Source organism: Coregonus lavaretus (assembly GCF_964263955.1).
Source record: "Coregonus lavaretus genome assembly, chromosome: 34".
NCBI classification, from domain to species: domain Eukaryota; kingdom Metazoa; phylum Chordata; class Actinopteri; order Salmoniformes; family Salmonidae; genus Coregonus; species Coregonus lavaretus.
Window position 1 is genome coordinate 31912775 of NC_140021.1, and position 19362 is coordinate 31932136.

The 19362-nt window shown below is 43.5% G+C and overlaps 1 protein-coding gene across 1 annotated transcript in view; it reads left to right on the forward strand.

Moving 5' to 3' along the window:
- Positions 1-19362, forward strand: part of LOC311109122 (POU domain, class 6, transcription factor 2-like) — a gene marked incomplete at both ends in the record, with an annotated part of 124661 nt that overhangs the window by 87503 nt on the left and 17796 nt on the right. Inside the window, 3 exons of the mRNA XM_084151933.1 lie at positions 544-681; positions 7241-7450; positions 10739-10892. Coding sequence (XP_084008059.1) covers positions 544-681; positions 7241-7450; positions 10739-10892 — 502 coding nt within the window. The remainder of the gene's footprint in view (positions 1-543; positions 682-7240; positions 7451-10738; positions 10893-19362) is intronic.

Genomic DNA, 19362 nt, shown 5'->3' on the forward strand with positions numbered 1-19362 from the left:
AGTCCACCAGTTCCAGATGAGTCCATTATAGCCGGGGTAAAGACGATCATTTTTGAACCCCTCGAGATGAGCGGCGTGGTGGAGCGGTATGGTGGCGGGGTGGTTCAGAGTGGGAGGTGTTAAGGTGGTGGTGCATGGCCGCCGTGGCTACTTCTATGGTTAGAGCTAGTCTGGGGCTGCCTGGCCCCTGTAAAGATGGTGCTGGTCCTTGGGAGAGCCCCGGGGGCCACAGGAAGCACTTAGACTGATAAAATTGCCACTTATTCACCGGCCCACCCCAGGCTGTCCTCTGGGCCCTGGAGCACACACCTCTAGGGCCTGGATGATGGACTACTATACATTTAGACATCACAGTACGACTGTCTTTAGGAACAAAGTATTGACACTCTGTTCTCTCAAGCTACTTCACTTTCTTCATCCTACACTCTCCCTCCCATGTTTGTGTACGCTAACATTTCAAGACTACCAATAAACGTCATTGCTACTGATCAAATAGCATCATTTATTATGTTTGACCTCTAATGGTTGATTGTGTACCTTCAGTTGAACTCTCTGGCCAGCCAGGCAGCGGTGGCTGCAGCAGCTATGGGCTCCATCACCGGGTCCCAGGTCTTTGGCAACGCCCTCTCCAACCTGCAAGCTGGAGTCACGGGGCAGCTGGTCACCAATGCACAAGGACAGGTGAGTGTCCACTCATTATACCACTTATAACACCTGTATACCAGGTATCAACTTTTCATAAGACATGTCTGGAATGGCTCACAACGAAAACCTAGTGGAAGATCACATCCCACAATGGTGGTTAATGTTACAGTACATTTCCATGCTGTTCAGTGCTACAATAAACACTTTTCACTAACTAAATACATGCAAACAGAACTCTAAAGACAGGATGGTCTCAATATTCTGTTTTCTTATGTAGTAATGTTGTTTTGGGGGTTTATTTCTTTATTTTTCTGCTGGTTGTTATGTGGCACTGCCCCGTGGCTTCCTCCTCTTATCCGCAAGTTCCCGTCACAGTAAAACGCTGACCTTGTCATATTTACAGGGTGGCTGCAGAATTGTTCCATCAGTAGCCAGAGGCTTGAACGATGACGCTTGTCAGAGTGGGGCCCTATCTAATGAATCATCTTATTGCAGGTGCGCACAGCACATATTAAAGGAAGCTCGTATGGACAATGTGCCCTTTCGTGCCAGCCGGTTATTTACATTGACCCCTGTTTCATCCCTCTCTCGCTGCACTCCTCCCGCTATCCTGTTTTTATCACTAACTTAAAACCACTGCCTGACTAATGCCTTAGATGTTGGCTTTTGTGGTTTTATGATAAGACAGACCTTATTCCATGTTTGTTTGTGTAGGAAGTCTGTAAGGCGTAAGAGTTGCTGTACATGGGGAGTTTTTCTCAATATGCTCATGACTAAGCAATGCACATATTGCAGGCTACTTATAATTGTGTATAAATGTGTTTCTTGAGAGTGTATATGTTCTTCTATTCATTTGCCCACATGTAGTCTATACCGTAAACAACATGCGTGAGTGTGTGTTAGCCCTTGATGCTAAACACAGCTAATGAGACAGTATGGGTTTCCCTGGTCTGGAAACGGCCAGAGCGCCGGGGACAGATCCCCATTGAGATGGATTTGATGGGATGCTCTGTGCTTTTGTAATGTCACGCCGACTGACACTGGCTGACATAATAAGGTCACAGAGACGGTCAAAGCCCTGGGCTACAGTCCTTTGCTCCCTGACCTCATTATTCCAGAGCATTATTCAGTCTGAGCGCTCCGAAACATGCACCACACTACTACTAACGCAGTGTTCCCCCCACCACACAGGCACGCACTCACACAGATGGATGCACGCACGCGTCCTCGTGCACATGCACACAATCGCGCACATACGCACACATACCCCACCACCCCTCTGATACTGGCAACATTACAGAGACTAATGCATGCCTGCAACTTGACTGGAGGACAAACAAACACTGCCTCAGAAGCTGAATGCCCACCATAAAAGCAGCACTTGTGTCAGTCTGTAGAATCCCAAACAGACTTTGGTGTTTGTTTTGCTGGAAGAATGATAGAGGAACTAGAATAGCTCCACAATGTGTGTGCTTGTTGAATATTCTGTAGTGGTTTAGCTAGGTTAGAGAGCAGTGGTTTAGCTAGGTTAGAGAGCAGTGGTTTAGCTAGGTTATGCAGCATCGTAACAACATTGTTACTGTACTAAAAGCACAAGGAATTTGATCAAAGTATCCGAATGAAAATACTTGTCCTGCCTTCATTTGGAGTCCTTTCTTCTTCTATAGGTATTTTTATCTAAATGAAGTATTTGTCTTTTTTGAAGAGAGCATAACACAGTAGATGACCCGGTCATTAATGCCCAGTTGATTTCTCTCTCTTAGCTTGTTTAGTGTAGGTTCCAGACAGGGGCCTTGAAAAGCATTGGATTTGATAATGTGGCTTTAACATGTGTCCACCTGATTACATTTGTCAATCTTTTTTCACTTTCCAAGGCTAGTCGATGAAGCCACTCTTCAGTCCCATCTTTGTGACTACGTCTGTGAGAAAATAGTAAGAATTAATTTGATATACACAGACTGCCTTAGGAAAGCATTATACCATTTTATTTTTGTTTCCTCAGTATCTAATACAACAATTAAGGTAAAATATATTTTTAAAGATCTTGAAATAAGATCAATTACTTGTATTAGGCATTTTTTTGATTAAAATAAGCAAAATGATCTGCCAATGACGTTACATAATTTAGCTTGGTACAAAAAACAAGAAAAAAAAACAATTTTAAGTGAATTATCACTCAATATAAGATATTTAGGCTTGCTTGGATTTCACTTTTTGTAGTGTACAGTGAATACTGTATTTACTGTAGTGTTATGGACATATACTGTATTTCCAGTTTACTATAGCATAAATACTGTAGTAAAAAACTGCAGTATACAGTATACTATAGTAATTACTGCATGGTTTTTGCTTACTGTAATTTACTGTAGTGTTTTTGTGGACATTACTGTAGTATTTACTATAGTGTTTCTGTTTTATTGTCTTTGATATAGCAGTGGGGGCTTTCTCCTAGAGGAAACCTACTGGACAAAATACTCAAAGAGCAAATTTTCCATAACTTGTAAGTAGTTAGGACTGAGGTCTGAACGGACAACCTGTAGGGAACAAAATATATGGTCTATACTTGGGTGGCCCAAATTGGGATATAGGGGAGGGGAATGGGCAGGGTATATGCAAATGAAATACTGTAGTATAATATACTATAGTAATTACTATAGTGTTTTGCAGACTGGAATGTTTTTGCAGAAATTACTGTAGTATTTACTGTAGTGTTTTTGCGGTCTGAGATATACTGTATTATTTACTATCGTTTTCTACAGTATACTACAAAATTCTATAGTAAATACTACACATGATCGAGGGATACTGCAGTGTGTAGTATAGTATTCTACAGTATACTACAGTTTACTAAAGAATTCTACAGTAAATACTGTAGTATTCTATAGTAAACTGTAGTATTTTTTCGCTGTTAACCTTGGTTCCTGGTCTTTGTGTTTCCTGGTGAAACCCCCATGAGCCTGGGCTTTTGGGCCCATCCATCCCCTTCACTGAGCTTTGATAAAGGCCACAGCCCACAGGCCAGACTGCTGTTACTAATACACACAATACCAGGTAGGAACACACATGCTCTGTTAACCTGCATGTGCACAACCACGGAGGGACTCCATTGAAATACAAATTCACTCCTGCGTGCGGAAGCCCTCAGTCCTCAGAGGTAGAGGAAACATATTCTGACATTGTCATTTTAAATTTTGAAACCTAACAGCGGGGCAAATAAAGGCAGGTAAATAATACTGTAGGTATCTGTATATTTTGTAATATGGTAGAATATTCACACTGTTTTAGGCCCACAATCAAGAGGGCTTTACATCTGACTTTGTGATCTTATAAAGCAATTAACATCGTTTATCAAATGGATATGCTTAGTGTCTTTGAGCTGTAATGAAGTAAGTCAGGACTTCCAAACGTTTCCCAACCTGGGTCTCTATTCCAACATGGTTCTCTATTCCAACCTGGTTCTCTATTCCAACATGGTTCTCTATTCCAACCTGGTTCTCTATTCCAACCTGGTTCTCTATTCCAACCTGGTTCTCTATTCCAACATGGTTCTCTATTCCAACATGGTTCTCTATTCCAACCTGGTTCTCTATTCCAACATGGCTCTCTATTCCAACATGGTTCTCTATTCCAACATGGTTCTCTATTCCAACCTGGTTCTCTATTCCAACATGGGTTTCTATTCAAACATGGTTCTCTATTCCAACCTGGTTCTCTATTCCAACATGGGTCTCTATTCAAACATGGTTCTCTATTCCAACCTGGTTCTCTATTCCAACCTGGTTCTCTATTCCAACATGGGTCTCTATTCCAACATGGTTCTCTATTCCAACATGGTTCTCTATTCCAACATGGTTCTCTATTCCAACCTGGTTCTCTATTCCAACATGGGTCTCTATTCAAACATGGTTCTCTATTCCAACCTGGTTCTCTATTCCAACCTGGTTCTCTATTCCAACATGGGTCTCTATTCCAACATGGGTCTCTATTCCAACATGGGTCTCTATTCCAACATGGTTCTCTATTCCAACCTGGTTCTCTATTCCAACCTGGTTCTCTATTCCAACCTGGTTCTCTATTCCAACATGGGTCTCTATTCAAACATGGTTCTCTATTCCAACCTGGTTCTCTATTCCAACCTGGTTCTCTATTCCAACATGGGTCTCTATTCCAACATGGGTCTCTATTCCAACCTGGTTCTCTATTCCAACCTGGTTCTCTATTCCAACCTGGTTCTCTATTCCAACATGGTTCTCTATTCCAACATGGTTCTCTATTCCAACATGGTTCTCTATTCCAACCTGGTTCTCTATTCCAACCTGGTTCTCTATTCCAACATGGTTCTCTATTCCAACATGGTTCTCTATTCCAACCTGGTTCTCTATTCCAACATGGTTCTCTATTCCAACATGGTTCTCTATTCCAACATGGTTCTCTATTCCCAGCACGGAGATAGCAGGAGGGGAAAATGGCCAGAGATATTGTCTGGCCACCATGGCTAACACCACAGATTGCCCTGGCCTGGCTGGATAGATGAGATGGCATTTCTGTGGAAACAAGAGAAGAGAAGGATAATCTTAATGAGTTCTGCTGAGAGAAGGGAGAGGGAGAGGAGGATGCAGGTCCTGACCGTTCCTGACACGCCACACTATCACGAGTGGAAAACAAATACATGAGGAGGAAAAAGACAGAGAGGAAAGGGAAACATAAAGGATGCTGGTTGGACAAAGCTGACAATACTATTGTTTGTTAGATGGTGCCACAACGTATGTGACTCTGTGTGTACAAAATGCCATAACTGGCTGTAGTCTTCCACCAAAGCATGTATTCTCCATGGACCTCTCCGTGAATCTACAGGTTTCCATCAGAATGTTCATGTTTTACATAATCAGTGTCACAATTGACTGCCTTGAGGAACGCCATCTAAGCACTGCCATATATCATCCAAGAGGTCTGAGGGCGAGAAGTAGCGTTGCATCCGGGACAAGAGCTAAGCTGTCAGTTCCCTGCCTGTGTTATTACGCTTATAGAATAACCACTTAGTCCAATGAGGATGAATAATTGAGCGGAACAAGTCCTCCGCCACAGAGGCACGCGAAGCCAGACGTCGAGAGACATTAGCATCAGGCGGCGCAATAAAATATGCTAAGTGGCAGGAGAGGAGAGCATTACAGGGGAGGCGACACAGAGCGCGGAGAGAGAGATAAATTATCTGTAGCTTAACGCGAAGCAACGTAAGCAAATGAGCCGTGGAGGGGATGAATTACAGATTACCTACCTTTACACCACGAATCCTTCCCCATTATGTCAAACTGAGAGGGGGGAGAGGGGAGGGGAGTCCAATAAAGCAGAGAGAGGCATGGCAGGGAGAATCAGATTAGCACTGAGAGCAGTTGTGAGATGCTGGACTACAGTATGGGGGGACCTGTTTGCATCTCGCTGTGAAATTATACATAGTGGCAGGTGCATGTGTAATAATCTTGATTTATACACAATGCTTGAAGTAGGCAGAAACCCTGTGCAGTATGAGCTACCAAAACATTAATTGTGCTTGTGTCCATTTATTTTGGTAATCATTTTTTGACTTCGTTTTTTACTATAACAAAATACAACAATGCTAGCCCAAATCTTCCAGCCATGTCCAAATGACACGTTTTGTAAAATAATGGCAAGCCCAACCATGTTCACTCTCCTCTGACATAATGAGGCTGCATGCTGTGGTCCTGTCAGAGAAGAGAACAAGCAGAGAGACTCTGAAGCTGTCTGTCCAGGACCAGTCCACAGATTACATTAACCTTCATCATTGTGAAGAGGCGCTAAATCCCCCCCTAAAGCGCTACTCTTGGCCACACTCTGGCAGCTCTGAGAGCTAAAACGCTGCGGTGACACTCTGCTGCCCCCTTTGATCTGCAGCCATGGAGGAGAGCAGAGGAGAGCTGGGGGGGGGGGGGGGGGGGTGAGAGGAGGAGCGCTGGGGAGGGGGGGGGGGGGGGGTATGAGAGGAGGAGAGCTGGGGAGGGGAGGGGGGGTGAGAGGAGGAGAGCTGGGGAGGGCGGATGAGAGGAGGAGAGTGGAGGAGGGGATTAAGTACCCCAGGGACCCTGGGAGCTGAATTGGACATTTGGGGTATGTGTGTGTGTGTTGGTGTGCGTGCAAGCGCACTTGTGTGTGTGTGTTGTGTGGGGGGGAGGGGTCTCAGCATTAGCAACCCCCCTAAACAGAAACCGACAAAGACACATATACACACATGAATCTCACACACATACATGCCCCTCTCCTGGCCTGGTGATGGAAAATACAGGCAGTGGTCTGCACCAGCACACACACATGAACTCAACCATCAAGTGCTTGGGCTTTGATACTGTCATTCCAAACGTTTGTGCGTCCACTGATATACATGTATTGTCATACACAGTAGTACTGTATGTTTTATTTGATGTGGGAGTTCATATAGAATCTGAAAGGCGCTCCATACTTCTGTGCAGTAGATCATAAGAACAATAGTTCTAAAGATGTTCACCCTCCTACCCTTATCCATGTACTGTAGATCACTGGAACAGCCCATCTGATTTCTTCTCCTCTCACCCCTCCTTTGCAGATAATTGGAACGATCCCACTGATGCCCAACTCTGGGGGGCCCTCGAGCCAATCAGGGGGCGGAAACCCTGCGCTGCAGGTCCAGCCAATTACACCTCAGCTTTTGACCAACACCCAGGGCCAGATCATTGCCACGGTGATCGGCAATCAGATCCTGCCTGTCATCAACACCCAGGGAATCACGCTGTCACCAATCAAGCCTGGACAGCAGGTAACCACACACACACGTACTGTATAGTACACACACATGCACAGACACATTAGACCCAATACATACAAGACACATGAAGATATTCCTACTCACAGAAGATGCCAATTGAGTACATTCGCAGACCACAAATCTGTGTAGATATAGCTTACTCGTGAGAAAAGTAACCCTAACAAAACTAGTCAGGTCTGATGTTTTTTCAGCTATCACATCTTCTCATCTTCTGTCTAAACACAACTTGAAAATATTTCCTTCTCATAAACATAACTCCCAACTGTAGCATTTCATTGCTCCAAGTGTTTGGAAGCGGTTGCTTTCGATTAAACCATTCAAATTGACTCTCTTGACTATGGCAGTAAAGATTATAGAAGTGTGACAGAAAGAAAGTGATAGTGCATGTATCAAAATCTGTCAAGCCTTTGAAAAGATACTCTATTTTTAGGAGCTAATAAGCAGCACCATGGTGCATCCTCACAAAGGTGTGTGTTTGTTCCTCACAAAGGTGTGTGTTTGTGTGTGTGTGTGTAAAGCACCTGTCAGGGAACCTCTCAAACTCCCTCTCTGGCAGTCTGCAGAGCCCCTGCAGAGCCAAACGAAAAACAACCCTTTTCATCACCCCACTTAAAACTCAAACACTACCTCACTCTGTTTTCACCCTGTTTCTTTTTTCTCTCACTCCCGCTATATTTCTCTCTCTCATCCTCCCCACATATTCGTGACCTTATCTGTGACCTGAGCATGTCGTAATTCTCCTTAATCACATATTTAAAAGGAGAATCGTGTGTCTCTAGCTAGCGTAACAATAAAACACAGTGCTGAGCCTCTAAAAGAGGTTCTCTTAGAACATGCACAGACGAACATGGACGTGTAAATGCATGGTAGGAGTCAGAGGCACACTTACCAAAGAAAACAAAGAAATGTCACAGCTTTAAGTCTACTATGGACCCGGCTTTCAGCCATAAAAATGAAGATAAAAAAAGTGAAAGATGCTATGTAAACGGCAAGGACAGTAGTTAAACCTGATAGGGTGGATTAACTCAGAAGATGGCCTTAAATGTGACTTCACAGAACACCAGATCACACTTGTGGACGTTTGTAATAATGTTTGTTTTTTTGTCCTCACTTCAAAGCCACGGACGTAGACAACGACTGTTCCACGGGTATCATTTACGGTTGTCAGCGCCAGCAATGCCGAATATTTCCAGTGAAGCTAGATAATTCTCACTGCCTGTCAACCGTCTCGACAGTATGTGCATCGCTGTTGACATCCACCACCACTCCAAACAAACACATGCCGAGGGGAAAATAATTAATAGCGAGAGAGAGTACTGAGAAAGTCAACCTAGTTTATGGAGGAGACAGCTTTGACTTTAGAGTGAAGACGTATCAGCTTGATCTTGTAAGAGCAATTCATTTGCGCACCAAACATGAAAATACATAGTTTTCTTACAGCCAGAGCACATTGCCTGTAAATCATAAATTAAGTTTGATAAGGGAGTGGCGGTGTCTTTTCCTGCGCCGACATGCCTTTATTAGCAATTACCTTATGTGATGACTGGAGAAAACACCCTATAATTATCTAAATGGTTTTTTCTACACTCCTGTATGGCAGGCAGGGGATGGTAGAGGTCTTCACGGGTCCAAAAAGTTGGAAGAATGAAATCTGAAATGGACCTGGGGCTTTCCCACCCGAACCCAATATGCATACATTTTTTTTATATACAGACACTCATTCCGAACGGACCAGAGGACAAGCAGACCCGTTCCATATAGACCTGGTCGGATCCAGACACGATCCAATCCGAGTGAGGGAAGCAGCAGAAAATATTTTTAAGCTACTTTATTGACCGGAGCTGATAAAGCGTGATAGGAGGGAGACAGAAGTGCTGCTCTAGCAGGCGGGGGGCACCATACTGTGAGCGAGTGACACTGGGAGCAGGGAGGGAGAAACGAGAGACAGCAACCAACCAAGCCGACTCGTGCTATAGTAGACTAAAAGCTGCCATAGCTAGGTTATTTATCATCAAATATGACTGCATCAAACTGGGAGAAGCTAGTTAAGCTAGCTAAAGTTAGCTACAGTAGCTAGGCTAATTGAGGCTGCAGTGCATGCACTTTCTCATCCTACAGTTACAAATAATAACTCCATTCAGAATATTAAGTAGCAGCCTACCTGTTGGCTCTTAGTCATTGTAGCCTATCCTTCTCCTTTAACTTTTAATTCCGTCATTTGATTTCCATCCTCCATTGATTAGATATCTCCTAACTTTTGCCACACATGGAGTGAGGCTCTATGACTGTAACCTATTGCCACTTTGATGACTCATGTTTGGCCAACAACAAGCTATACGCGCCACGCTCCACTCTCATGAAAAGCAAGAGCAGCAGCATAAATGATATAATTTCGCTCTACTGCAGCAGTACATTCAGATATGTACGGGCCCTTCCGGACAAGTCATTTAAAATTACCGGGCAGAGACCATTGACAATCATATCAGATTCAACCCAGACCCGTGACATTATTTAAAATTCTGGTTCCGGACCTGCTCGAGTCCCGGATCGGGTCTCGGGTATATGGGTACAGGTGGATCCATTAAGACCTCTATGGGACGGTAATGCTCATGGAGAGCGGAAGAGAGAGAGAAATACAAACAGCTGAGCCACCATTCATCTCCTATCAAACCCCAGTGTCTCTTTTATACTAATCTAACACTGTCTGTTTCAATAGTAATCTAGCTCTGAATGGTCTTCTCTAGGGATGGGTAACTTTGATGGGGGCCACAAAAAAACGGAACTCATCAGTGACTCGTGGGTCTGCATACACACTTCCATACCCCCCCCCCCCCAAGCAAAACATTTTAGCAAAACGTTTTAGCGGCCCCCCTCATGAAGAGAGGGGTGTAGAGAAAATGTTGCCGTTTTAAAGCAAGTTTGCTGCAATTCTACACATTTTGCCATTGGGTAGAGGCAAATGTTTTCCGTTTTTAATATGATAACTGATGATCGATGGGTCCCACCCCGGTCAGTAATTCGACCATGCTTACTACAAGTTTAGATAGCTGGCCGCTAGACTAATTTACCAATCTAATTGAGTGACTGCTGATGCAAAACCAAATTTCAAAATTGCTCCTTGTGTATTCTATTATTCTAACTCTCAACCGTAAGTTGAGACCCTGACAGAGTTCCTAAAAATGATTTTCAAGATAACTTGTAGTGTTATTGAGTTGTAATATTATAGTGGTTGTATTGTTGTTTTAAGTCAATATTTAATTTCTGTGTGTGTGTCCTCAGCTGCCTCAGGCTCAGCCGGTTCAGACAGGCCCAGTGTCGTCTCAGCCCAACCTGCTCCACATGCCCCACAGTCAGAGTCCTCTCCGCCAGGTCTCTTCCTCCTCATCATCATCATCTTCCTCCTCCGCTCTCAGCGTGGGTCAGCTGGTCAGCAGTGAGTACCCGGCGACATCCTCACACGCAAACACACAAACACACACACTCATATTAAAATAACATACAAGCATACAGATAAACCTACATTGTCAGATAATTACATTTTGTAATTGACCACATGTTGGTGAACCTTCTATTTCAAGAGTGCTGGCTTTCTGTTTGTCCAAAAACATTCGATTTTTCGGTAACGCTTCATTTTATAGCCTGTTAATTACTATGTATTTACCTAGTAAATACGTAGTAACAAAAACGATATACATAGTAACAATTTAGTCTTAAACAAGCAAGTAAGTACTACATACTTATTTAGTAATAATATAGGTAAGTACAAGTAAGTAAGAAGTACAAGTAAGAACCAGCGTATTACCATGTAAATATGTAGTCACGCCGGTCTCTTTCAAAGTAATACCTAAGAAAAACCAATGAACATACATGGTAATTTATCATTTAAATACCTTCATTTAAATACCAAATAAATACCTTCAAGTGATCCTCTTGTGTTGATATTCTCTCAGTTATTTCAGAGTACTTTACCTTTAGTTACCATGCATGGTCACAGTAACAGGGCTGTAAAATTAAGTGATGTCTGTTTCCATGTAGATACAATGTAGTTACTTGTGAGTTACCACTGCATTGGATGATTCCATCGCATGAAGACAACAGCAACATTTTCTTTGATCTTACCCTGTTGTTACATGGTACCACCTTCACACTCACAGGGTAGGTAGGAGGTAAGAGGGCTGTAAAATGAAACCATTGCTAATACCATATACAGTGCTTATAGAAAGTATACACCCCCTTAAAAAAAATGTCACCTTTTGTTGCCTTATAGCCTGGATGTAAAATGCATAAAAATTGTAGGTTTCACATTGTACCCCACAACTTCCAAGTTTAAAATATATTCAGATTTATTTTTTGCAAATCAATACAAAATAAAACCTGAAATAGCTTGGTTGGATAAGTGTCCCTTGTAATAGCAATCCTAAATTAGCACAGGTGTAACCAGTCACCTTCAAAATCACATGCCAAGTTGATTGGCCTCCAATTGTAGTGATTCACATGATTTCAGGATAAATTCAGCAGTTCCTGTAGGTTCCCTCTGCTGGGTAGTGAATTGCAAAGCAATCACTTAACCATGAGCACCAAGGAGCTTTCAACCCCCAAGACCTAGATCAGGCCCTCCCTCCAAACTGGATGACCAACCAAGTAGGAGACTGATCAGAGGCTACCATGATTCCAATGGCAACTTTGAAATAACTACAGGCTTTTATGGCCAAGACTGGTCAAAGTGTGCATGTGACAACAATATCCCAAGCACTCCACAAATCTGGCATGTATGGTAGGGTGGCAAGAAGGAAGCCATTACTCAAGAAAGCCCACCTTGAATCCCATTTGAAGTATGCAAAAAAAAACACTCGGGAGACTTTGTAGCCATGTGGCAAAAAGTTTTGTGGTCTGACAAAACTAAAATTTAACTTTTTGGCCTAAATGCAAAGCGTTACGTTTGGCGCAAATCCAACACATCACCCAAAGAACACCATCCCTACTGTGAAGCGTGGTGGCAGCATCATATTATGGGATGTTTCTCATCGTCAGGATAGAAGGGGAAATGAATGGAGCAATGTACAGAAAACTCCTTGAGGAAAACCTGCTGCCCTCTGCAAGAAAGCTGAAACAGGGACGGAAGTTCACCTTTCAGCATGACAACGACCCAAACCAAAGCTAAAGTGGAGTTGCTAAGGAATAAAAAGGTAAATGTCCTTGAGTGGCCCAGTCAGAGCCTCGACCTAAATCCAATCGAAAATGTGTGGCACGACTTGAAAATTGCTATCCATCAATGCTCCCAAAGGAACTTGACAGAGCTTGAACAGTTTTGTAAAGAAGAATGGTCAAATATTGCCAAATCTAGGTGTGCAACCTGGTCTCAGAGCATTTCGTATTATTCTGTAAGTAAATCCGAGATACTCTATTTATTATTATATGTTATGTTTTGTATGGTATGTATTAATTTGTGGATATCCATCATCCATTTCATATGATATGTTACAAATTATAATTTGTATGATATGTTACGAATTGCAATTCGTATGATATGTTAGAAATTCCAATTTGTTGTGGCTAGGTGGCTAACATTAGCTAGGCTAAAGGTTAGGGGTTAAGGTTAGGAGTTAGGTTTAAGGGTTAAGGTTAGTGTTAGGGGAAGGGTTAGCGAACATGCTAAGTAGTTGCAAAGTAGCTAATTAGCAAAAATGCTAAAGTTGTCCGTGATGAGACTCAAACACGCAACCTACGTTCGCGTTATGCGCCAACCCATCCACCTCGACAAACTATCCTCCTTTCATTTTTGCCTTAAGTAACCTTCTGTCTTATGTAACCATACCAAACGCGACATATAATACTAATTTCAATGTCCCGGATTTAGATTTTTTTATGTTACGTCTAGTCTAGGAACCCAGGCTGAGCAAAGTTGGTAGAGACCTATCCCAACAGACTCGAAAGCTGTAAATGATGCCAAAGGTGCTTCCACCAAGTATTAACTCAAGGGGGTGGAGACTTATCCAATTATGATATTTCTGTTTTGTATTTTTAATATAGATTTACACTACATGACCAGAAGTATGTGGACACCTGCTTGTCCAACATCTCATTCCAAAATCATCTGCATTTATATGGAGTTGGTCCCCCCTTTGCTGCTATAACAGCCTCCACTCTTTTTGGAAGGCTTTCCACTAGATGTTAGAACATTGCTGTGGGGACTTGCTTCCATTCAGCTACGACCATTAGTGAGGTCGGGCACTGATGTTGGATGATTAGGCCTTGTTCGCAGTCGGTGTTCAAATTCATCCCAAAGGTGTTCGATGGGGTTGAGGTCAGGGCTCTGTGCAGCCCAGTCAAGTTCTTCCACACCGATCTCGACAAACCATTTCTGTATGGACCTCGCTTTGTGCACGGGGGCATTGTCATGCTGAAACAGGAAAGGGCCTTCCCCAAACTGTTGCCACAAAGATGGAAGCACAGAATCGTCTAGAATGTCATTGTATGCTGTAGCAGTCACCTAAGTCATAGACTGTTCTCTCTGCTACCGCATGGCAAGCGGTAACGGAGCGCCATGTTTAGGTCCAAAAGGCTCCTTAACAGCTTCTACCCCCAAGCCATAAGACTGTTGAACAATTAATCAAATGCCCCCCCCCCCCCCCCCCTTTGTTGAGCGACTTACAGTTAGTGAGTGTATACATCTATGCAGAGTCACTTTACCCCTACCTACATGTACAAATTACCTCAACTAACCTGTACCCCCGCACATTGACTCGGTACCGGTACCCCCTGTATATAGCCTCGTTGTTGTTAATTTATTGAGTTACTTTTTATTAAATTTTTTACTTTAGTTTATTTAGTAAATATTTTCTTAACTATATTTCTTGACCTGCATTGTTGGTTAAGGGCTTGTAAGTAAGCATTTCACGGTAAGGTCTACACCTGTTGTATTCGGCGCATGTGACGAATAACATTTGATTTGATTAGCGTTAACATTTCCCTTCACTGGAACTAAGGGGCCTAGCCCGAACCATGAAAAACAGCCCCAGACCATTATTCCTCCTCCACCAAACTTTACAGTTGGCACTATGCATTGGGGGCAGGTAGCGTTCTCCTGGCATACGCCAAACCCATATTCTTCCGTCAGACTGCCAGATGGTGAAGGAATTGTCCGTAGAGCTCCGAGACCAGATTGTGTCAAGGCACAGATCTGGGGTAGGGTATCAAAAAATGTCTGCAGTATTCAAGGTCCGCAAGAACACAGTGGCCTCCATCATTCTTAAATGGAAGAAGATTGGAACCACCAAGACTCTTCCTAGAGCTGGCTGCCTGGCCAAACTGAGCAATCGGGGGAGAAAGGATGTGCTCAAGAACCTGATGGTCACTCTGGCAGTGCTCTAGAGTTCCTCTGTGGAGATGGGAGAACCTTCCAGAAGGACAACCATCTCTGCAGCACTCCACCAATCAGGCCTTTATGGTAGTGGCCAGACGGAAGCCTCTCCTCAGTAAAAGGCACATAACAGCCCGCTTGGTGTTTGCCAAAATGCACCTAAAGGACTCTCAGACCATGAGAAACAAGATTCTCTGCTCTGATGAAACCACGATTGAACTCTTTGGCCTGAATGCCAAGCGTCATGTCTGGAGGAAACCTGGCACTATCCCTACGGTGAAGCATTGATGTGGCAGCATCATGCTGTGGGGATGTTTTTCAGTGGCAGGGGCTGGGAGACTAGTCAGGATGGAGGGAAAGATGAGTGAAGCAAAGTACAGAGAGATCCTTGATGAAAACCTGCTCCAGAGCGCTCAGGACCTCATACTGGGGGCGAAGGTTCACCTTCCAACAGGACAACGACCCTAAGCACACAGCCAAGACAACGCAGGAGTGGCTTCGGGACAGGTCTCTCTGAATGTCCTTGAGTGGCCCAGCCAGAGCCCGGACTTGAACCCAATCAAACATCTCTGGAGAGACCTGAAAATAGCTCTGCAGCGACGCTCCCATCCCACTTGACAGAGCTTGAGAGGATCTGCAGAGAAGAATGGGAGAAACTCCCCAAATACAGGTGTGCCATGCTTGTAGCGTCATACCCAAGAAGACTTAATTGCTGCCAAAGGTGCATTAACAAAGTACTGAGTAAAGGGTCTGAATACTTACACTACCGGTCAAAAGTTTGAGATTTTTGGTTCCACCCGCCGTGTCTTTGTGAGACGCGGTGTGGGTGAATGGATGATCTCCGCATATGTATTTCCCACCGTAAAGCATGAAGGAGGAGGTGTTATGGTGTGGGGGTGCTTTGCTGGTGACACTGTCTGGGATTTATTTAGAATTCAAGGCACACTTAACCAACGTTTGCGACCACAGCATTCTGCAGTGATACACCATCCCATCTGGTTTGGGCTTAGTGGGACTATAATTTGTTTTTCAACAGGACAATGACCCAACACACCTCCAGGCAGTGTAAGGGCTATTTTACAAAGAAGGAGAGTGATGGAGTGCTGCATCAGATGACCTGGCCTCCACAATCCCCCGACCTCAACCAAATTGAGATGGTTTGGGATGAGTCGGACTGCAGAGTGAAGAAAAAGCAGCCAACAAGTGCTCAGCATATGTGGGAACTCCTTCAAGACTGGTTGAGAGAATGCCAAGAATGTGCAAAGCTGTCATCAAGGCAAAGGATGGCTATATAAAGAATCTCAAATATAAAATATATTTTGATTTGTTTAACACTTTTTTGGTTACTACATGATTCCATATGTATTATTTCATAGTTTTGATGTCTTCACTATTATTCTACAATGTAGAAAATAGTACAAATAAAGAAAAACCCATGAATGAGTAGGTGTGTCCAAACTTTTGACTGGTACTGTGTGTATCCCGAGTGTGTTGGGCCCTGAGTGGCGCAGCGGTCTAAGGCACTGCATCTCAGTGCTAGAGGCGTCACTACAGATCCTGGTTTGATTCCAGGCTGTATCACAATCTGGCTGTGATTGGGAGTCCCATAGGGCGGTGCACAATTGGCCCAGCGTCGGCCGGGGTAGGCTGTCATTGTAAATAAGAATTTGTTCTTAACTGACTTGCCTGGTTAAATAAAAAATCCCTGGTATATTACATCATATACCAGGGACAAGACATAGGCCTATTTTTAGACTCACCGTTGTGCTGTTGAACAGGGTGGTGCGGCGTTCCTTCTTGTCATCAAAGTCTGGAATTCTCTGGATTGATGGTGCTTTCAAGACAACTGGGAACTCGGGGGGGGGGGGGAAATGAGGTTGAATCATGACATCAGTGATCTTCAGGTTGGAAAGTCTGATATCTAGAAAGAGATCAGAGTTCCCGACTTGGAATTCTGAGTTGGATGACCGTTCAAAACGTATTTTCCCAGTTGGAGCTAGTTTTTTTTTCCAAGTTCCCAGTTGTCTTGAACGTACCGAAGTCAGAGATTTCCCAGTTCCATGTTCTGAGTTCCCAGTTGTTTTGAACCCGGCAGAAGTCATGCTGGATTGACAGCATGGCCAATATATTATGTATGAGTTCACACAAATGCTGAGCACTTGTTGGCTGCTTTTCCTTCACTCTACGGTTCAACTCATCCCAAACAAATCTCAATCTTGAGGTCGGGTGATTGTGGAGGCCAGGTCATCTGATGCAGAACTCCATCAATCTCCATGGTCAAATAGCCCTTACACAGCCTGGAGGTGTGTTTTGGGTCATTGTCCTGTTGAAAAACAAATGATAGTCCCACTAAGCGCAAACCAGATGGGATGGCGTATCGCTGCAGAATGCTGTGGTAGCCTTGCTGGTTAAGTGTGCATTGAATTCTAAATAAAACACAGACAGTGTCACCAGCAGAGCACCCCCACACCATCACACCTCCTCCTCCATGCTTCACGGTGGGAACCACACATGCGGAGATCATCCGTTCACCTACTCTGGAACCAAACATTTTAAATTTGGACTTATCAGACCAAAGGACAGATTTCCACCGGTCTAATGTCCATTGCTCGTGTTTCTTGGCCCAAGCAAGTCTCTTCTTCTTATTGGTGTCCTTTAGTAGTGGTTTATTTGCAGCAATTCGACCATGAAGGCCTGATTCACGCAGTCTCCTCTTAACAGTTGATGTTGAGATGTGTCTGTTACTTGAACTCTGTGAAGCATTTATTTGGGCTGCAATCTGAGGCTGGTAACTCTAATGAACTTATCATCTGCAGCAGAGGTAACTCTGGGTCTTCCTTTCCTGTGACAGTCCTCATGAGAGCCAGTTTCATCACAGCGCTTGATGGTTTTTGCGACTGCACTTAAAAGTTCTTGAAACTTTCTGGATTGACTGACCTTCATGTCTTAAAGAAATGATTGACTGTTGTTTATTTTGCTTATTTGAGCTGTTCTTGCCATAATATGGACTTGGTCTTTTACCAAATAGGGCTATCTTCTGTATACCACCCCTACCTTGTCACAACACAACTGATTGGCTAAAACGCATTAAGAAGGAAAGAAATTCCACAAATTAACTTTTAACAAGGCACACCTGTTAATTGAAATGCATTCCAGGTGACTACCTCATGAAGCTGGTTGAGAGAAGGCCAAGAGTGTGCAAAGCTGTCATCAAGGCAAAGGATGGCTACTTTGAAGAATCTCAAATATAAAATATATTTTGATTTGATTAACACTTTTTTGGTTACTACATGATTCCATACGTGTTATTTCATAGCTTTGAGGTCTTCACTATTATTCTACAATGTAGAAAATAGTACAAATAAAGAAAAACCCATGAATGAGTAGGTGTGTCCAAACTTTTGACTGGTACTGTATGTATACTATAGCTAGGAAAGTAATACTTTGTGTATGTTGTGTAGTAAGCTGTTAGTAGTGTGTCTCACCCTAAGAATTTGGTCCCTCTCCCCCTCAGAACTTAACCTACAGTGAGGGAAAAAAGTATTTGATCCCCTGCTGATTTTGTACGTTTGCCCACTGACAAAGAAAAGATCAGTCTATAATTTTAATGGTAGGTTTATTTGAACAGTGAAAGACAGAATAACAACAAAAAAATCCAGAAAAACGCATGTCAAAAATGTTATAAATTGATTTGCATTTTAATGAGGGAAATAAGTATTTGACCCCCTCTCAATCAGAAAGATTTCTGGCTCCCAGGTGTCTTTTATACAGGTAACGAGCTGAGATTAGGAGCACACTCTTAAAGGGAATGCTCCTAATCTCAGCTTGTTACCTGTATAAAAGACACCTGTCCACAGAAGCAATCAATCAATCAGATTCCAAACTCTCCACCATGGCCAAGACCAAAGAGCTCTCCAAGGATGTCAGGGACAAGATTGTAGACCTACACAAGGCTGGAATGGGCTACAAGACCATCGCCAAGCAGCTTGGTGAGAAGGTGACAAAAGTTGGTGCGATTATTCGCAAATGAAAGAAACACAAAAGAACTGTCAATCTCCCTCGGCCTGGGGCTCCATGCAAGATCTCACCTCGTGGAGTTGCATTGATCATGAGAACGGTGAGGAAACAGCCCAGAACTACACGGGGGGATGTTGTCAATGATCTCAAGGCAGCTGGGACCATAGTCACCAAGAAAACAATTGGTAACACACTACGCCGTGAAGGACTGAAATCCTGCAGCGCCCGCAAGGTCCCCTGCTCAAGAAAGCACATATACAGGCCCGTCTGAAGTTTGCCAATGAACATCTGAATGATTCAGAGGAGAACTGGGTGAAAGTGTTGTGGTCAGATGAGACCAAAATCGAGCTCTTTGGCATCAACTCAACTCGCCGTGTTTGGAGGAGGAGGAATGCTGCCTATGACCCCAAGAACACCATCCCCACCGTCAAACATGGAGGTGGAAACATTATGCTTTGGGGGTGTTTTTCTGCTAAGGTGACAGGACAACTTCACCGCATCAAAGGGACGATGGACGGGGCCATGT